The 22,461-nt window shown below is 38.5% G+C and overlaps 1 protein-coding gene across 1 annotated transcript in view; it reads right to left on the bottom strand.

The window, feature by feature from the left end:
- Positions 1-22,461, bottom strand: part of LOC306863744 (protocadherin-1-like) — a gene marked incomplete at both ends in the record, with an annotated part of 81,533 nt that overhangs the window by 4,853 nt on the left and 54,219 nt on the right. Inside the window, one exon of the mRNA XM_079407275.1 lies at positions 18,837-19,056. Coding sequence (XP_079263401.1) covers positions 18,837-19,056 — 220 coding nt within the window. The remainder of the gene's footprint in view (positions 1-18,836; positions 19,057-22,461) is intronic.

Raw genomic sequence — 22,461 nt, 5'->3', positions numbered from 1 at the left:
TATTATTTGAGTTACAATAAGACTGAAAATAGAAATAAATAAATTTTCTGATGTCTCTTTATAATTTTGCCCTTTTTAGGGTTAAAGAAGTACTGTTTATAAAACAGTTACTGTAATTCTGATTAGGTGTGCCACAACTTTAAAATGCTCCTATGCAACCAACAGTTCAGGTAAAATTTTATTAAAAAACTGAAACTATTTTTTCACTATTGGTGTCTTTTATCATATTTCAGTTGCTTACCATACAGCTTATCCTTGATACAATCAGTAAGTGTGTTTACATGCACTTCACAAGTTTTATTCAATTTTATTAAATTCATCTTTTTAAAATGTCAAGTACACTGTTACACATAGTTAATAAAATAAAGATTACTGGAGCACGTTCTACAAGAAAAAAAAAAAACGGCATTCTTTCTGCCTCAAAATATCATGTTTAATTCAAAGTGATACTTGCCATTTCTTTGTAAATATTTTCTTAGTGAAAATGGTTTCAAAGCACTGAATTCCTTTTTTGTGAAGTCTAACACACAGACCCAGATAATGTGACTGTAGCTCGGATTTGTCCAGCATTCACATTAATTGGCTGTAGAAGACTGTAGCTTGATTATAGCTTCAAGTAGCTTACTGCATTCATAAATGTCATTTCACATCTTAAAGGCGTGTGTGTTTTGGCATTTACTGTGATTGCCATTGTGTATGGGGTTTGGACTACACTTTGGTGTTTTCTCTGTACAACAAAAGCTTGAAACCATCTAGGTTTACAGACTTAATCACAGCACACAACCCGGTAGAGACCAAAGGGACGTCGGAAAAAGGAAAGATGAAAGAGCACAAAAAAAGGTAAACTGCACGCTACAGGCGCTTTGCCGTGACCACCTTAGCATGCAAAACTTGCCCGTCCTTCATTTTAAGACACATGTAAGGGTGGGTTTGCAGTGTTCTTGCATCAGGGAACCAGTGGGATGACTGGTCTCGTGGATCTGTGGCAGGTTTCCTTTCTGTCTGATCTCCAGCCGAGGGGTAGTGGGGAGGGGAAATGGGCATGTTGCTCTTCCTGAGATTTCACAGAACACCTTCTGTTTGATCCGGCGTGCATACTTTCTAACGTACCCTCAGCCTTTTGCCCTCTCTCTGTCTCTCTGATCCGCTTTTTTCTGGTGCTTTTTCCGAATGACTCTCTCTACCTTGCTTTTCTGCTTTTATTCTCCCACCCCCTCCCATCCTGTTTTACTTTCTCTCCAATCTGCCACTTTTTCTCTCCCTTCGTTACCCTCCCTCCATCTCTTTCCTTCTACCTGCTGCTTCTGAGTGCGCCGCTGTGCTCTAATCAGCTGGAAATTACAGTCCAGTTCACGGAAAAGCACACCAGACAAAAATAATCTGTCTGACTCCACAATTGTCCACAGTTTTAATCAAATGTTTAAAATGCTCGTGTAATTATAAGAATCTATTATCAAAAATCAGGTGCCCTGTGGTTAACCAAAGAAAAAACAATGATGTCTATATTTCGATAATAATTTGTGGCAGCCGTCTTCTTGCGGAGGGAAAATGACACAGCTTGGTTTTGCCTGACATGCTGAGGTTATTATCAGACACAGAAGCTCCTCTAACAAGCTGGCACTGCTGAGTACATCATGTTCCTCTCTAGAGCAACCAGGAAAGACAAAGAAAATGAGACAAATCAGCTGAGAAAATAACACAAAATAAGACAGATCTTGGAATCCTTCACATAATGGCTAAGACAAGAAGGATACATATTTAAGAACTTTTCAGGTGCTGAAGCATTGTGAACATCTATTATGCCGTGTTGTTTCTATGACAAGGAAATTTCTGGAAGCAGGTCATTTCTCGGTTACAAAACCCTTCATATTTGGAGTGAGCGGGGCCTTTGAGGGCACAACAAGTAGCATTTCAACCAACTGATCATGTCTACCCATCTTTCAATCTCTACCGACTCAGCGTGGAGCTTTTGTTAAGCTAATCTCAGCCTCTAAATTTTTCACTCCAGAAAGTGCAAAAAAGATTTCAAGGATGATTTGATTCATTATTGAGCACAGTACTACTCTATTTTTGTACTTGTGAGAGTGTTGATAGCAGCTTGGAGCATTTGGGTTGCTGCAGGGTTCCATTTTCCTCCTCCAGTGTTTGGTGTGCTGTGCCATGCCTTTCCATTTGAGAACGAACGAAACTGATGAGAAGCTTCTTCTAGAAGATCTAAAGATTCTCCAAATAAAAGTCTGCACGGGATTAATTTTTCAGTCTCATTTCCACAAGATTATGTCCCTTTGGAGAATATCCAACCCTGAACATTTTCTACCTTAAAACAAATTTGAGTAATTTTTATTTTTAGATATTTATATTTTGTGGGAGTCCCACAAGTGAGTTCTTTCTCCCGCTTCCTGCACACACATCTTCCCTCTTGCACTCAGAGATTCAGAACTTTTCCCATGCTGCACTCAGTTGCGTCAAATTCAGACCTCTACCTTCAAGAGAGGAGAGGGAGAGAGGTTGGGAGGTGGTGCGGCCATTTTGATGAACTGATTAGCCACTCGCTTCTGCCAGGTCCTCCTGATGGGCAGCAATTTTTGGGCTAGGGATCATTTTCCTCTTGGCGCCAGAGTGGTGCTGCTTGGCTGTAGCATGTTGTGGGTTTTATTATGGTGATTGCTGGCGCTTGTATGGTCGTATCTGGCTTTGATACAACACACTTTGGCACTATCAGTTTGCTGTTGGATTATGGGGTAACAATTAAAATCTGGCTTTCTGGTGTGTGACTGTATAATCACAAAGCATTAGAGCATGGAGCGAATGGGCAATGGTGTGTATGGCCACATCAATACGTGCGAGGGAACATGACTGCGTTGTGTGCGGATTTACAGCGTATGTTTGACTACACGAACAGTGTTGCCTATGGCTTGCTGGGGAAGATGGAGAGTGGCCGCAGTGGACTTGCTCCTCTCAGCACTGCTGAAAATAAGGAAGTACATGTCAGAGCCACACAGCTCAGCTCCCTCTAGTGCCATCCATCATGGCAGGCCAGTTCAGTAGTTAGAGAGCGCTTCACTGGCTCTCCGTGTATGCGTGTGTGTGTATGTGAGATGGAGGTATGAGCCCCAGGGCTTTTTTTTGCCTGTATGAGCAGCCCAACTGGGGTGGAAGTGGATTTGGCCGCAAGCCAGCAGTCTCTCAAAAGTGCCCTTTGCTCTACCTGCTCTAAGAGAGCTTTTCTGGGCAAGTCATTGCGTTGCAGAGGTGGTGCACAGATTTTGGTTGCGCATAACCCCTCCTTGATCATCTGATGGACCTTTTCACATTTCCAGGGTTTTCAGAGGCAGAAGTCATCAAATTTGGGTAATTTTCTATAATGGTGACTGGAAACTATGATAACTATAATTTTTCTTCCTATCTGTGTCAACAGCAAAATAAAAATAAAATTCACAATAGCATTTCTATGACTTTACATTAGTCAGAAAAGAGAAAGATTTAAAATTAGCCATCAGTCTCTCCCTCCTCCCACAATTGAATTAGAAAAAAAAAACACTCAAAATTTACCCAAAAATCTGTCATCATTTACTCAACCTCATGTCGTTCAAAACCCCTAAGACTTAGAAGTTTGGGCTTTTAAGGAGGAGCATAAACGTACCGCTGCAAAGAGGCGGAATTTGGCATAATCATTTTATCTCAAATCGAAAAATCGATTTCAATGAATGACATAGCCCTAATGAAAATGTAATAAAACATTTATGATGTTAATAACTGTGAAAACGTGTCATTACAGTCACAATTCAACAGGGTAAAAATGGTCCATTGGCATGTGGTGTGTCTAATTTGCTCAGGAACCTCCTTACAGAGACTGTGAAGCTACAGCTTGAGCTCAGATGTTGTTCTTTCCTCTTTGTTTTGAGCTAATCCTAGCTCTGTCCGGCTTCGCCTCATCACATCCCATCAGCCACTGTTCTGCAACGTCAGTCCGCAGCAACCAAGCATACAAACACCGTGGAGTATTTTTATGTACTTTTTAAAATTATCCCCCACGTCTCTATAATGTCTAACAGTTCCCATTATACTCTTCTAACTTAAGTCTATAATGTCAACTTCCCCAACTTTGCACGTTATTTATTGGGTTATGTTGTGCTATGTGTATTGTAATGTTCTCCATCTGTCAGACAATCAAAGGTGTTTATTGTGTGAGTAATCCACATGGCAGTATAAAAGGTTTTGCTTCTGATTAGCATACAGGCACGCAAGCTCACGGAAAGCATGCTCAAATCGACTGCTCACATAAGAATACTGAATCTATTGAAACTTGCGGAAAAAATCGATTGAATCACCAACATATCAGCTTTACTGGTGTTTATGAATTAACTAATATCTCATGCCCATTAAATTAATAATAATGGAATGATATATTACTGACTTTCCACTGGATTAACTGACTTCAGGCTGAACCACATGAGCAGATCGAGATGAAACTTGGATCAGAGAATTATATGTGGCACAAAGATGAGAAATCTCACTGCAGCAAAGGAATGCTATAGTTCGATATACAGCATCCTGCCAGAATTGTCAGTCCACATGATGTAACTTAAACAAAAATTGGGCGTTATTTGCTGGAAAATGAGCGAGGAGCAGGAGAGAGGTTTGAAAGGGCTTATTTGTGCTATATTGTAATGTGAAATGATGAGGGTATAATCAGTTTCATTGAGGCACAAATCGAAGGCTGATGTTGACGTTCTGTGAAGGCGATAATCATCAAATTTTTTATCTATGATCAGCTCACATTGCCGAGACCCCATCAAGCCCTGAACCCACTGCTGTACTTTGAGTGATCCATTTTGTCCTAATGACAGATGTTATCTCCACCACTTGGGCCAGACTGCCTCGCGGTCATTACAGACAATCCTGGGTAAACATCGGAGCGATACGTGAAGTGAGAGCTGAAAATGGGCATTTGGAGAAAAGGAAGAGAGTGCACCTGCACAAAAATAAAAAAAATAAAAGATCAGATCCTTACTGTTTATTTTAGAAAATAACCAGCTAAATAATATTAAATAATATTAAATAAATGATTTTGCTGAGGTCATTTACAGTGCCGCTCACTGATAGTGGCACCCTTGGTAAATATGAGCAAAGGTGGCTGTGAAAATAAATCTGCATTGTTTATCCTTTTGAGCTTTCATTTGAAAAATTTACAAAATTGTAACCTTTCATTGAAGTAAATCAATGGAATGTAGGAGGAAATTCCCATTATGAAATAAATGTTTTTCTCTAGTTCACGTTAGCCATGGTTATTGGCACCCAATTATTGCAACATCCTTTTCCCAACATAACAGCTCTGAGTTTTCTCCTATAATGCCTGATGAGGTTAGAGAACACCTGACAAGCGATCAGAGACAATTCCTTGATCCAGAATCTCTCCAGATCCTTCAGATTCACAGCTCCATATTGGTGCTGCTTCTCTTCAGTTCACCTCACTCATTTTCTACAGGGTTCAGGTCAGAGGACTGGGATGGCCATGGCAGAAGCTTCATTTGGTGCTCAGTGACCCATTTTTGTGTTGATTTTGATGTTTGTTTTGGATTATTGTCCTGATGGAAGCTTTGTACCAAACTTATATGGTAGGTTTGCTGCCAAAAAGCTATTTTTTATGTTTCATCTGACCATAGAAGTCAGTGCCATTTATAGTTCCAGTCGTGTCTGATAACTGATGTAATGTAATAAAAACGTAATATGAAGCAAATAGTTTAATTTAGCTCAAAGGGAATCATTTATTTTTTTATAGGGAATTTGAACAGAATCACTGTTTTACAGCTGATCACTGAGGCGGCAGTGATTCAATGACCAAGCCATACAACATCAACTCTGCACTGGATATTAAAGGCTCTTGTAAAGTATACTTTTGAACATGATTTCTATAACAAGACTATGATGCATTTGACAAAGAATTGATTGTAAGAAACATTTAAAGCATGATTTTTCTCATACATACTCATACATACCAAACACGCATATGAATCCTTCAGCTATTCAATAATGATTAAAAAGACATACATAATATTTGATTAAAACATGATAGTCTAATATGTGGGTTACAAACATAATATGGGGTTCTGCAGAGAAATGTCCTTTTGGGATGATTTTATGTGCATATGAAAAAGAAAGTCTTTGTGTAGTTCTATGGAGAACGAAGACATGTTCTTTAGACAAAGGAATTTCGGTTTGGTCTGTCTTCTATGTGGGGGAGAAGTCAGTCTAAGGAAGCTCATGAATTCAATCACGGAACACGTGATGGCCATCTCTTTGACCATCAGTCTTGATTATTTGCCCCAAATTTGACAGTCTCCTTCCTGAATTGGAATTATCAATAAGTGTTCTTTTGTCTCAAGGTTGTAAGCTGTTCTGTGAAAGAGGCTTGCTGGTTAGTTTGCTTGCTTCAGACTAGTTGGAGCTAGGAATCTGATTTACGACGTTGTCCTGTTTTCTTGGGGCCTCTCTGTGGAATTTCAGCTTCTCATGTTTCGATGTTCTGATCGAATCTTAACTTTGTCTGATTTGGTCTCTGATATCCTACACTGAATATGCTGGAGTTTGTTTTTTGGATGAGCCAGGAGTTTTTTTCTTGAAACCCATTTGAACAACATGTGGTGAAGTGGGGGCTGTTTGATATATACAATATATATATATATATATATATATATATATATATATATATATATATATATTTTTTTTTTTTTTTTTTAAGCTTTCTGACCGCAAGACTCAACTAATCTCTGCAATTCTCCAGCTGTTATCCTCGGAGAGTCTTTGGCCACTCAAAGTCTCCCCCTCAGCGTGCATTAGGACGATATAGACACACGTAATCTTCCAGGCAGATTTATAACATCTTTAGTTGATTGAAGCCTCTTAATTATTGCCCTGATGGTGGAAATGGGGATTTTCAATGCTTTAGCTATTTTCTTACAGCCACTTTCTATTTTGTGAAGCTCAACAATCTTGTTCTGTACATCAGAACTATATTCTTTGGCTTTACTCCTTGTGATGGATGATTAAGGGAATTTGGCCTTTGTGTTCCTCATATTTATAATCCTGTGGAACAAGAAGTCATGGCTGGACAATTTCATGTTCATAATCACCCTGGTGTGCTAAGAAATGTAAATATGAATAGGAATATACTTCAGAGATATTTTTTCTCATAAGAATTTCTAGGGGTGCCAATAATGGTAGCCGACATGCATTGGAGAAAAACATTTATTTCATAATGTGAGTTTAATTATTTGTGTGAGTAGATTAAATACAAAGTTAATGCAAAGACGATATTCGCCTCAATTGCATCTTCCATGCAATTTGAAAATGTTCAACTTGAGGCAGAAACATACAAACCGATCAGCGAAGAGCTTATTGACATGTCCGATTTGACACAGTCCAGGTGCAATTCCGAGAGAAAACGGTCAAATTCACCAAGTTGTGTGCACCTCTGGATGGAGCTGTGAACCCAGACATGTCTGTGTTTAGTTTTCCGGCGTATTTAGGACTTCCACAACAGGTACAGAACAGTAATAGTAGTTATCTCCAACATAGTTGATGACGGAAAAAATGGCAGAATGAAATGTTGTTGTGGTTTTTGATTATGTGCGTGAAGACACTCCTCATGGTACAATGTTTTTATTCGCGTGAATGATGCAAAAGCATCCCTAATCTAAAGCTAGTAACACAATGTGAATATTCACTTTGCTTTTGGTGTGCACACACCATTAGACACCAAATACTTTCAAATGTGTGACAAAATGAACTAAGCGGAAGACGCTGCATGCTCGAGCTGGAAGATGCAGTTTGATATATTATTTTAATGCATTGAGCTTTCAGAATAAAGCCTTTAAGAAAAGGAAATCTGATTAAATGAAGCAAACACTTCAAAATGTCACTATAGTTATCATTATTGATGAGAACTGGCCTTTAGTGCAAGGATACTAAAAAAAAAGGCACAATCTTGTTTTTTTGTTCTTTTTTAATTTGTTCATTCTTCTTGTTCATAGCCTCATTCACTTTCTTTATATGTGCCTTAAAAAGAAATATGGGACAGTTTTCTGAACCAGAACACTCTTTTAGACCGGGTTGTGACCCACTCTCTTGATGTCTTCGCACTCTGTTTGCATTCACCCAAACTCTGCAATACAGATACATCTGAGCCCTAGTTGGTTATTTTTTCCTGCCACTGCACTGTAACTGTAAACGGTGCAGTACAGAACAATAAAAATGAACGATAGAACAATGAGCACAATAGCTGTGCTGGAAGCAACTGGCATTAAGGCCAGAGAGCCACTGACAGATCACCTCTTGAGGGTAAATAGAACCAGGACACATTATTTCACTCCTCCCCCCTCCACCTGAAACAACCACCAGGGGAAAAAAAATACTGTCCGAAAAATCCAGAGCATCACATGCGCCTCTCTCTTGTGGGGAAGGTTGAGCAGAGAGCAGAGAGGCTGGCTCGGGCTTCTGCAATCAATTCTACTAACAGGCAGGGACTCTGACAAGGCCCAACGCCATCTGTCTGAACAGAGCCGTGCCCCGCGTCGTCACGCCACACTGGCACCTGGGCAACAACCCAAGCTGGCACCCACAAGACAAACAAGCCCCCTCAGACTAACACTCTGTTCTTCTGTCTGTCCCTCTCACTTCCTCTCTTTCAACACACGCATTGTCACATACAGAACAAACAAAGACACGTCATTTTTGGTTCACCCAACAAACTAGTGAACGATCACACACAAACACGAATCACTCAGAAAAATAATACTGACTGCCAAAGCGGCACGAGATCTGAACACAATGATTGTGAACACTGTGATTGAACAAGCTCGGGATACAATGAAAATGGTTTCATTAACACCCAGAGCTTGAAACTAAGAGAGTAGCTGTCAACAGAGTTCAAAAGAAGTTTTTTTTATTTTTTGTAGTACATTTTCCAGAAAAATAGTATTTCATTCTTTATGCTTCACGCTTACTTCAATGTGTTGCTTGCTGTTGTAATTATTTGTGAAATTTACCAGTAATTTCTGAGTGAAAATTGTTTCAAAGTAAATCCAACAACCAAGTTTTCTTAAAAATGTTAAAAGTGCACTTGTTTACACCAGACGTTTGAATAAATACCAGTTATAACGTTCTTCTCCATCACATATGCATTTGTTAGCCAAACAAATTAGCGAATTATCAAACACAAATACAAATCACTCAAAAAAAGACCAACAGCCAAAGCATAGTGAGATTTGAACGTTTGAAACTAAAAGAGAAGCTGTCAGCATAGTTTAAAGACATGCTACAAAAACATTTTTAAAAAGATTGTACTTAAAACAAATGTTAGTGTAGTACATTTGACAAGAAAATACTATTCCAGTCTTTCCAAAATTTCACGTTTAATTTGTGTTACTTACTGTTTCTTTGTTGCTATTTGCAAAAAATCTAAGTGAAAATCCTTCAAAGTAAATCCAAACCAGTGTACTCTCAAGTGACTCTTTAAAATGTTAAAAGTACACTTGTTTACAATGCACTTCTGAATATAAACCAGTTATGAAGTTCTTCTCCATCGCCGTACGCATTGTCAGACACTGAACTTTGGTATGCCCAAAAACTAGCAACCAATCACACGCAAACACAAACAACTCACAAACAAGACCAATCACTAAAGCAGCATGAGATCTGAATGCAACGTGTGACTGAACAAGCTCAGGACACAATGAAAAATGATTTAATTAAAACCCAGAGCTTGAAACTAAGAGAGAAGCTGTCAGCAGAGTTCAAAAGACATGCTACATTATTAGGACTTCATAAGGCACCCGAAACATCACAGGAACGAAGAAGAAAGAAAGAAAAAAAAAAAAATCACACGGCTTTGCTAAAGTTCCTCATCATTATGCAAATGCCATTTTATTCCATTTTACCTCTGTCTCTTTTTTCACTCTGGCCATATGTGCTGTGGCACGTGTTGGGGCTTCAAAAGGAGGCTCAGCCAGGCCACATGCAAATACCCCCATCTGGGGATCAAACAGCCCAAGCTGATCACCACACACAGGACATGCTGCGGGCGCCGAGATGTGGTCAAATGTCACCGCTGACCTGTGTAAAACTACCAGCGAGCTCTCAGGGAGGAAACCTGTGCACTTGCCTCTCCCTGTGGGACAGGCGAGTGCCTGTCTTAAAGAGTACAAAAGCAATCTAACACGAGTAGGACCCAATATCGGTGCCTTAGAGACCAAGCGTTTTGACAATCGTGTCTAATGAGCCTTTAAAAGCGTTTCTGGGAGTCAAATTATTCAAGACGCACGCAAGACTGGATTGTTGTTAGAAAACTACGATGTTCGATACAAAAAAAAAACATGCTTGATAGTTCCTTCATAAATCAAAATTAGCAGCCCTAATCAGAGTCAAACAACCACTTATCAGGAAGGAATGATTCATCAGCGTCAATCTCTCCTCTTTTTCCTTCTCTCTCGAGTGGAGGAAGCCACAATAAAGAGAAAATCAGCATTTGCGAGCATGTCATTGTTCGCTGGCTGTCACTCAGATTTCCTACATAAATGAGTTCTGTACACCTGGCTCGTCCAATCAAACGAGTCCAATTAAGAGAGAAGATTAAAACTCTGAACCTGTTTTGGCAGACGTTCTCACCGCTAGCGCTGCCTGTCTTGTTAAGTTTAAAATACAGAATGAGCGGCGGACGCGCGTCAGACAGACGGAACACAGGGAGGGAGACAATTAATAGGCTATACAGCACAAAAATATCCATTGTGCTGAAATATCTGTTGTTGAAAGTTAAATTAAGGTTTAAAAGTCAACATGCAGTGTGAGTATTTTATGAGAGTAGGAACTGTTAAGGGATAACAGCGTGTAATTCTGAATATAAATATCAGACGCTTCATAGCCGCCTTATTACAGGATAAAGAAATGTCAGTAAGACGTGACTGTGATCAAAGTAGTTCCTGCAGAACATTACACTTACCTGTTGGTTAACACTGAGTTTGTGATTTTATTCGTCTTTATTATTATTTTAATTTTTAATAGAGATTTTAACTATATTCACTCTATACAATGCTATATACAAATTTATTAAAACAAATTTATGTAAGTTTTTATCAAATTATGTAAGGTTTGTGCCACTGCTGCTCTAAACTAACAGCATTGGTGATTACAAAGTCATTTTTTAGCTTTCTGTATTGGTTAGTCCTCCAATATGCATAAGATCTTTAGTAACAGTAGTATATTTCTAATGCTATGATATAATTATTGCTGTTATATATGAAAGAAAGGCAGAGCACTTTATAGTGTTTTTTTCAGATACCCAATTACAGTCAAAAAGTACATAATGCCAGCAACAATACAAGCTGTTGCAAGGCATAGGAGGCCATTTTTGTTATTGTGTGAATTAATACTATTTGCTTGTTTAAGTTTGTTATTTGCCCAATAAATGACAAAAACATTTTTAGATTTAAACAATTTTTTGACAGATTCCTAAAATATTTGTTTTCTCTTTATTATGACAGGTGGTCTAATAAATTAAGCACTGTCTGTTTTCATAGCATTCAGTTGGCACGTTTGTTTGAAGGACATTGAACAGAATGTGGAATAGTGTGTTTTTTGTCAATAAAATAAAAAAAAATATTTTTTTAATCCAATTAATTGAAAGAATAATTGGCCAACTAATCGATTATCAAAATAATCGTTAGTTGCAGCCCTAATCTAGAGAGAAGCGCAAGCTGTTGTAGTTCACTGAAATGATGTTGTCTCCACCATAGCCATGTGTCTATATACAGGCAGGTTCATTTGTAATACATTTACTGTAACTCAAGCAGATGGGGCCACATACGAACACACTAACCACTCAAAACAATCACTGATGAGATCTGCAAGCGAAATAAGTACTGTACACTTTTGATTTCATGTTCATTTTTCATAATAATGCTAATATGATACTAATAAGCATTAGCCAGCACTTAAACTAATGATGCTCATCAATTCTAATAATGTCCACGATGATGACAGATTTATTGAAAGATTTTGTTCAATACAGCTAAAAAGATTGACAATCATTCAGTCCATGGGAAGCGATTACTTTTTTCTGTTTATTAACAATAGAGTTTAAAATGATTTCTAATTAACATTAATCTAATTATTATACAGTAACTGTATCATTTATCTGCCTACATATGGTGATATAGTGATGCAAATTACTCATCACTGCATAAACATGTATGGCTGCTTGGGCAAATGTTCATTTAACAAAATCAATGATTTTCTTCAAAGTTGGCTTATGGGAAGTCTTTAGCCAAGCTCTGAACCAAAACACAGGGGAAAAAAACACATGGAAGGTTTTTTTTAGCATCCAATTCACTGACTAGAGGAATTATGCAAATATACAATGGCTGAACAATTTTCACACTACATTTCTCTTTTTCTGGTCGATGTACTTGGTTGTGGAGGATACAGCGGACTACTGTGATCTGGCATGTTTAATTGGAACCATAAAGCATTTATTTATTTATTTATTTTTTTATATTATTGGAATATGTTTTGCTTTAATCCAATGCATTACCTTCCATTTCTTTGTGAAATTTACAAGCAATTTCCGAGTGAAAAATAAATACTATGGTAACACTTTATTTTACAGTGTCACATGGACACTGTGATCGGAGCAGTTTTTGTTGTTTATTGTGAGATTCTCGACAACGGAGAAGGAATTTACATGATTGAAACGCACAATTTACATGATTGAAAGAACATGGTAATTTGACAAAATCTCCTATGACAACTTGCAGTGTTATATATCATTGAGGCTCAGAAAAGGACACAACGCTGTAGACAACAGGTAGCCTAAATGCCTTTTTTGCTGTTTTCCATGTTCGTGGAGTAAATCTTTTTACATGGCTTTTTAAAAATGCCAGGTAACTGGTGTTTCATATGCTTTTGGCCAATCAGTGTACACATATATTTCACTGGTAGTTCCTATAGTACAGTTCCAGACCCTACTCTGAAGTAGGAGCTAATTTACTTGCCAGAACTAAAACCGTTCCTAGTTCCTGCGGTGCGGACATGCCAAAAGAAGGTACTTCCGCCAATAGTTCTAGGAACTATGAAAAGGCTCCTTGGCTGTGAAAGCCCCTATATATTTACTATAGTAATAACATTAAATCAACTCACCCTAAACTAAACACCAATTCCTGCCATATACACTAAAAAATGTAGGATTTACTTTGAAACAATTTTTACTCATAAATTAATTAATTACATTAATTAAATAATTAAACATTTTTCAGATTTAAGGTAGAACTTCACTTTCTTGTAAAACATAATCAATAATCTTCAATTTACAACTTTGAAAAATCATTTTACAGTTTAGTAAGTTCATGTTCTTGTTCTTAAATGTATAATTACTCTGTAACAAGGATACATTAAAATATTGTGTAATCGAATCAATAATGAGCCTCATTTACACAGAAAGGAGGTGTACTTGCATTGAAAACAGTCAATTACTTCATTTAAATACAACACAGTGCTACTTAAATGCATTTATAACCTAGTTAAACTGGACTGCAAGAGGTAAATGCAAGTTTTTGCTCTTAAATATTGTGCACAAAAGACCGTCTTACATTTGTCCCACAGTACTTAAACATACACAGGAACATCAGGGAAACATAGTACAGAACAAAAACCAAGAGCAAAACCAAAAACCAGAGCTGATGTTAAGGCCAAAATGAGAACTGTAGAAATCAATAGCAACAGATCATGTTACATGAAAATCAAATTGTGTATAACAGATCTCAGGAAGCCCGTCTGAGCCTTTTCTCTAAGGAGAAAAGCCTTGAGCAAGAGAGAAAGAGAAGAGAGACAAAAACGAGACCGAAAACAAGGGGAAGACAGAGCAATAGCGAGAGAGAGAGAGAGAGAGAGAGACAGAAAGGAATACAAAGACTCAGAGAGACATGAAGACAGACAGAAAGATGTGGGGGAGAGAGGGGGAGAAAGAAAGCACAAAACAGAAAACATTTTCTTTCCACTAAATCATTGAATCCCAGAATTTAAGACCACCGCCCCTTCTCTCCCCAACCATATACCACCAAATTACATCATACACTTCAATCTGATCCAGGATCAAAGGGGAATCGTGCGGGTGCCATGGAAACACACTTCAAAGACTTCCTCTTCCAGCATCCAGTGTAAACCTCTGCAACTGACTGGTGTTCACGCAGAGGAGACGCCGGGGTTTTGTTGACTTCTTAAGAATAAGAATATGCCTGACAACTGCCTGAGCTTCAGTTTGATATTTACTGATGGAACGATATAACACTGCTACAAACAGCAAAATGAGAGATGTCAAAGTGTACATTTTTACAATTACATTGCTGTTAGAGACAAATGTGTTTTCTGCAGCACAAAATAAGGCTTAATTAGAATGGTCTAACGTCACAGTTAGAAATCACAGAAATGCTGGTTGTGATGTCACAAAACGGCACAGACATTTCTCATAAATATTAATTAGGTTATGTACAATCAATTTTACATGATCTTGTACATGTTTAATCTGATCTATTAATCTTCCCTGGGATCTTGCAGGTCAGCAATGGAACTATATGTGTGTCTTGATGGTCATTATTACAATATTACATTATTATAATAACATTATTACTTTGATTGCTAGAGGTTCTAGGTTCTAATCCTGGTTTATATAATTAATAAACCAACTGTACATTGGTGGATGCCTATTTGGACTAGGGTGACATTTGTTTGCAATTTGTTTTGTGAATTCACTAGAATGGATAGCAAGCTGCTGAAAAGCAATAGATTAGAGTCCAAGTCTGAGAGGTGCGAGCTGCAGAGAAAATGCCACTGTTGCTTTCCACAACTGATAATAACCGCAACAAACATGCAGAGGTAAAAATAACAAATTCCAGCACCGTATGCCCAGTCCATTACAACACACACTAACCAAACAAATCCATGCTGAAGAAACTTTCAAAAAGTTGTGGAGACAAAAATTGGGCATTGCTAGAAAAGTAGAAAACACAAAACAAAATGCAAACAGCATAAATTATAGCTACTGGATTATCAAACCTTTTTTCGATACTGCATTAAAGGAAAGTTATGGTTTAAATAGTTAAGCTCTATCACCAGCATGTATACAGATAATAGTTCATAAAAACAATTAAATACAATTAACTATTAAATGAAATGAAATGTTTAAAAACTTATTTTTTTAAAGGCAGTAGTCAAGGCAAATTTTTTCATTTAAAGTTCAAGCACTAAAATAAATAAACAAAAAAATTATAAAAACTATACAGACAAATATAATAGTATATCAATGATACTAAAATAACACTGTTATTTGCTGAATAATGTCGTTTATTCTGAATAATTTCCTATTTGCAATGGGACATAATTTAAACATTTTAATTGTTTTTATTAATAATAACATTTTAAATATAATGTTATGATGTTATTATCAGTTAATTTACTACATATATACATACTGGCCACTCTTGGAAAAAAATAACATATCTGTTGACCAGTGTCAAACAGTGTGATCGACAGTTTGTGGCTGTTGTGATGAATGCAATGCACTGTATATGCATAATATAAATCACTAGACTCTGCTCTGTGCTGCGCAACTCTGTCAAGACGACACCAATCAATCATTAGTCGATTGACAAACGAGCGGTGTAGTGACAGGCTGAAACATTAGCAGAGCTCTTGGTATGTCAGTTTGCGGTATTATGGATGGATTAGAGGTATCATGTATATTGCGCTCTGTATTGATAGCAGCTAACAATGGTTGTTGTGTCAAATATCCCGTCAAGGGCATGTGAAATATTACATCTGCCATTTGCTCAGCCTGAGAGATGGACGATATTCAACACGTTGTCCCGGGCTGCAGAAATTATTGGTTTAGAGTTGCAGTCGGTCACTGAATCAGTCACAGGCTGCAGGTGTTCACTGTATATCTAAAATAGGCAAGAGAACAATGCGTCGTGTTCCAGCACTGTCAATGAGAACTGGGAATCAAGAGCGCTGGTAACAAAGGTCAGTGCAAATCATGAAACACAATCGTTTCGTGCCCGAATGGGCCAACGTCGGCAACAGAAAAAAGGAGACTTTTCATAACCAAAGGCCAAACTGCTTCGGGATCCACGGTGTCATTTCTGCTGTGGGCCACAGATGCACAGGAATGTGTGTGTGAAGTTCACATATTGCTTTTCATCCAGCTTAAACGGAGTGACACCCCCCCCACCTGTCAATCATCGCAACGGCAGCGAACAAAAACCTCCACTGGCCCCTGCTTGTCACCCTGTCACTCAAATCTCACCGCAAAAATAAATAGGGGGCAGGATGCAGCACTGTACGGTAGATGGCTAGAGGGGGTGGGGGAGTGGGAACAACTGCCTTTTTAAAATCATTTTCTCCTCCATTTCTCAATGAGGGATTTCTTATAATCTCCCTGAGGTGAGAATCATATTTTAATTAGGTCTACTTCTGGTTAACAGTTCCCCTCCCTGCCTGATCAGTGTACGTGCCCATCCGGCGGTGCTAGCAGGGCTGTCAGACTCACTCACTTTCAGATCAAACTGGATCAAATCAAAGATGCCAACAATCTTCAGTCTTCGCACTCTCGTGACACCCCCAAAAAACAAAAAGCCAGCTTGTGCCATGCTAGTCTTTAAAGGAGAAGTTCACCAAAACATGAACATTTTGCAATTTTTTATTCACCCTCCTGTTGTTGTTTTTTCCCTAGAGAATACCAAAACAATATTTGTAGACATCAACAGAACAAAAAAGGCCACTAAAAAAGTATAAAAAAATTAAAATAAAATGAACACATTATTAACTTGTCACTTTTCGATAAAAACATAGGTAATATGTGTGATTCGTGTGGATCTGACGAGTGCTTAAAGCGTGGCACTGTGTTTATTTACACGCAAGCAGAGCACGTTGTTTCAAGTGAGCAGTCTGTGTTTTCAGTGTCTCAGAGCAGCTTGGTTAGCAGTAAAAGCTTCTTCACAGGATTCCATCTTTGCAAGTGCAGTGAGTTTTGGTCGCTTATAATCTGCATTTTAAAACGCAAGAAGTGGCAACCATCTTCCCAAGTTTGTAATGATAATTGTTTATAAAAACCGCTGTCAACAAAAAAAAAGGAGCTTTATGATCTCCTTGTGTAATTTTACAGTTAATTAAAAATATTGTTTTAAATAAAATTATTATAATTATTATTATTTTAAAGTAAGTAGTATTGTCATCGTAATATATTTTTATTGCCTTGTTTAATTTTTTATAATTTATTATTTTAATAATAATACTAAGTATAATAATACTATTTTACAGTAAAATTATATTATTGTGTTAATATATTACTTGATTGTCTTATTTAAATTCTATAATATAATTGAATAAAATATTTTATTATTTTATTTTATTAAATACTATTTTTGATATTTTTCAGTATAAATAAGTATTATTGTGGTTATGTTAATATACTGCTTTATTAGCAGTAGTATAATTTATAAAAAAATATTTGAGTACAAAACAATACTATATACAGTAAAGTACAATAAAATATTAAGAATAATATAGTTTTGTTGTTATTATTGTATAGTTATTATATGGGTTCTATAAAATATAACAGTGTGAATATTTCTTGTCAGACTTAAATTTCTGTTCATCATTCAGAGGGTTGACAGTCCTATTAAAAAAACTGTGGAGATATTTAAATTTTTGTTGTATTCTATGACAAACTTAAAATAATATTATCAGTCTCTCTATTCATGGCTTCCTGAAGATATTGGCTAAAGATCATCATGCAAAATAACGCATAACACATAAGACTAAGGTGAGACACACAAGGCAATGTACAAACAGAAGGTTATGTAGGATTTTGTCTGTTTGAACACAGAGCCAGTGACATGCAGTGCTGACATTTCAGTTCCTAAACGGTTCCCCTGGAATCCGATGCATGTCTGTGGGGCTGGCAGACACCCCACATGTGGCGCAGGTTCCCAGTGTGAAATCAACAGGACGTTGTGTTTCACGGAGCATGTTAAAACACTGACGTGAGAAGACTAAGGTATATTTCACAGCTAAAATGTTAACCTGAGTTCACTGAGACATCCATAGGGATATCAGCATGGTAATTAAGCACAACAGCACTAATAGAGCAAAAATCTGAAGAAGATATGTGCGAAAAAGTGATATTATGGAACGGTTGCTGTGGAAATAGAGCTTAAATTGAACAGAGATAAATTCGCAAGGGCAACGTTTAAAGTGGCAGCTGCTGGGAGGATGTTTCTGGTTATGAGAGCGACAATATAAATGAATTACAGGAAGAATGTCTAGTACGTCTCCGGCGGAATTTAGTAATGGCTAAATGAAATTGACGTTAGACTATCCCGCTTAGTCCTTGCATTTTTTTTTTTTGGATTCGTTTTCCGTCTCATTGTTTTATGACCCCAGCAGCTGCTGTGAGAGCAGTTTGGCTTGAGCAAAGAAGCTGTTTACAATCAGCACACTGTTGTCTGGGCAGACGTCAAAGTGCAGATTTATTCAGAGACCAAAAGCTCCATTAGTCTGAGTTTTTAATTAGCACACTTGTGTGAGAGGGTCATTAAGAATGATTTGCTGTTGTGATTGAGGGCTTGCTGATGGGCAAGACACAGACCCTGCTGAGTCTGATTCTGACCCCAAACTCATAGATCTAGCTTCGGCCAAAACAAAGCAGTGTTGACGAAATTTGGGCAACTTTTCAATGGATCCAGTGTTACCCTGCCAAATGAGATGTAACAGAAGTCTAAATTGCCTACCGGTTTCTGGGTGTTCCATCTCTCCGATGCTGCCATCAGGGGTCGTCCGTTCGTAGTGGTCCTCGGGCAGAGCGAGGGGGCCGATACGTGGTCCTGAAGAGCTTTTGCTGCTGGGGGTCTCAGACTCCTCCAGACCACTGTCGTAGTAACTCTGCTGAGAGGAGTCCTGCTGATCTTGCATGGGATTGGCTGTGGAGAACGTCACTCTGCGATGCGGGAGCTGCGATCGAGAGGAAAGAGGGGCCTTCAGTCACACAACAATCTAATTATAACTTTAGGTCCTAAAACTAGGCTAATTGACCACTAAATTTGTAATATCACACTTCAGCAGAAGGGCATTTTCTATATGTAATTTCCAGAAGGGTGGCTAATGAGGAAACGTTTTGTTCAAATTGAGGGGAAATGGTAAAGAGGGAATCACTTATTAGAGTATCTCTCGGCAGAGGGGTGAAAGCAATATAACTCTCCCTTGATATCACTGCTTAGGTGACCACATTGTTTTTCACAAGGCCAATGAGGGCAAACACTCATGCTGAAATACAGAGGCGCAGAGCTCATAAAACAGTGGAAATCACAGAATCCTGCAAAAAAGCCTCCATTCCCAATTCTGTGTGAGCTCACAGCTCACCGACTGCAGGGAGGGATCGATAGTGCCAGGCTGCACACACACACATACAAACACACACAGACTGGCAAACAGAACCATTTTAGAGCAGGAATTAGGGCCATTAAGAGAGCAATTTCAGTTCATATAAAAAAGCCCATTAACACGGCCATTTAAAACATATAGAGAGGCAATTAACGCTACGTACTTCACCATCTCAAAGTCATAAGGCTTTCTTTTTTCCCCTCTAATTCAGGATGTTTATTTATAAGCTCATTCATCTATTATTTTCTTGGCTTTCTTCACACCACAAAGATGACTTCTGAAATTTAATATCCAAATTGTTCAGAAATGCAGTGCGCACACAAATATTGCTAATCTGTACATTTGCGTAGCTAGTCATGCAACATATTGTTCATTTACATACATGCTGGCGTTTTAGAAGAAGAAAATGACAGCATACTCTCCAGACGGGGTCATAGATGTGCACCCCAATTACAGACAGCTTTGCAAATTATAATGAGAGTAATTTTTTGACATGTTGCACTCTACTGCATGCATCCGGCATAAGAACGGTGTACAGTGTGACTGTACATTATTAATGGCTGTCCTGAAACTTGCAGTATAGAATTCAACTGAGGTGTGATCGCAATTAAGCATACATAAATGGCTGATAGAAATCAAACCCCATAATGTTTTATATATTAAATAACCAGGCATTAATGTCGTAATATGTACTATATATACTGGATGTATACATGTAGGGGTTCGATTTCCAGCAACATTAACTATATTATATCATGATATATATTGTTACCATGATATTAAATTACTTGCACCGTGATATAAGATCTTGGTCATTCTGCCCACCCAAAATCTATTTACTTACACACATCCCCTCATTGCTCGTACGCTGTGCACACACGTCCACTGAACATTTGTACTTTGTGCTCACTCTCACGTTCATGAGTTGTAGACCTGTTCTTCGTGTGCACCTTTGTGCCCTGGTATTTACGGTTAGTGAGGCACTGAAGTGCGTAGATGAACATTCTCACTGCACAGTAATTACATCGACTTCCTTAGCAAACTCAGACATGGACTCACAGCATGAGTCCCTCTGTAGTCAGAGCTTTCATACAATGAGTGTGTATGTGTGTGGAAGAGAGAAAGAGATACAGGGGAGAACCATGGGGTGTTTTGTCTTGGGGCGGTAACTTTTTAATATATTTCCTTTTTTAATTTTCTTATTAAGTTGTAGTCTTTGATGTGCAAGGGAACGCATGCACACCAATCTTCGGGTGGCGCACGTTTTAGTCATTGTTTTATCTATTGTAAAATGTGCTTATCATGCTTTGTAGAAAATGCAAATGGCACCCCTTGATCACTGTAAAGGGATGTAGTGATTACAAGGCCACATGTAATATGCAAATTGTAGCGTTTGATCTACAGTAAGGGATTTTGAAAAGAAAAATCCTAAAGTGTAGTTTTATTAGAAAAAGTTGCGTTATTACAGTTATGATATTTTAATTGCTAATATCGTTGCCATCCCAGGTATCATCCTGGAATAATGGCATTTTCAGTGACTAGAATTGTACAGTACTTCAGACACATCGCTATTTAAACCTTAGAGAGGCATTTAGTTATTTAAATATGGATTCTTGCTTAAACTGCTCCTACAGGCATTGCTCGAGAGTCAGCACTTTTATCCCCCCTTAGTGCTGGAAGCTGCAGTTCTGCAGATGGGATAGAGTCTCAGCACACGGTCCAGTCTCTCTCTCCCTAAAGGGGGAGCACTGCAGAGCTGGGACAGGGGAGGGTGTTGTGTAGTGGGGGTAGCAGTGAAGCAGGACCAAGATAAAGGAACAGGGCTTTGGCTCTGGATGTAAGAGGGCCAGTCTCCATTCTGGCTGGCTTGAGTTCTGCACTGGTGCCTGGAATAAAGTGATCCCTGATTAGAATTGACCTGCATGGATTTTCATGACTGTGAATCGGGTAATTGGAGTTGGGCACTTTGGAGGCAGTGGGTCTCGTAATAGTCTTGGACTGGAAGAAGAGTCTGAGAGACAATCTTAAGATTGTAGAGTGGACAGAGTCTTGGATTGGATAGTGTCTTGTACTGGGCAGAGAATCTTGGACAGGTCAGAGAGTCTTGGACTGGAGAGACAGCCTAGAACTGGGCAGCGAGTCCTGGATTGAAAAGGGTCTCGGATAGGACAGAGAGATTTGGACCAGGCAGAAAGTCTTACTTTGATGAGACTAGGCAGGGAGCATTGAATTGGAGAGGGATTTTGGACTGGAGACTGAGATTTAGATTGTAGAGAGACTTGGATTGTAGAGGGTGAGTGCTAATCTGCAGTCTCCAGGACAGAAATTGAGAACTGTATTAGGGTTACTGGGACTGGCTGTTAAACTAGATTTTAAGCCAAAGAAAGGTTTGATTATGCACCACAAAGATGACTGGACAAAATAAAGAGATAGACAACATGGCCCTAAAGGAATCTGAGTAAAACTAGAACAGTGCACATGGAAAAATAATGGAATAATACAAACAAGCAATACTGAATATGCAAGAGCATTTCACTTGATGGAAACGGAGACAGAGGGAGAAAATGGCGTTTGTTGGGCTGGGGTGTTGTGCCTCTGAGCGGATAATGGAGTGCTGCCTGATATCTGTCTATTCATCATGTACGAGTTGTGGTTTGAGGTGAAATACTTCACAAATGGATAGCCGATACACGGGATGGTTTAAGCTGCAGGCAGGGTGGCGAGGCTGAGCTTTTCCTACCAGTGATTCATTCAGCCCATTACTCCTGCATGCTGTCATACCAAATGGCGTGAACTATGAGATTTGTCATTAGAAGTGGCAGCTCGATCCCCTGTACTCTACGTATGGCCAATGCAGGCTTTTACTGTGTCAGCGCTGCTGCAGCCTCAAACCCTGTACCAGTTTTAAACATTCTGCTTTATGAGTGCCGCTTTCTAGGCAGGGAGGGAGATCTATTGAGGGAGAAGCTCTCATGT

Source organism: Barbus barbus (assembly GCF_936440315.1).
Source record: "Barbus barbus genome assembly, chromosome: 45".
Lineage (NCBI taxonomy): Eukaryota > Metazoa > Chordata > Actinopteri > Cypriniformes > Cyprinidae > Barbus > Barbus barbus.
Note: the sequence above shows the minus strand (reverse complement) of the source record. Positions and strands in the feature narration are given on the sequence as shown.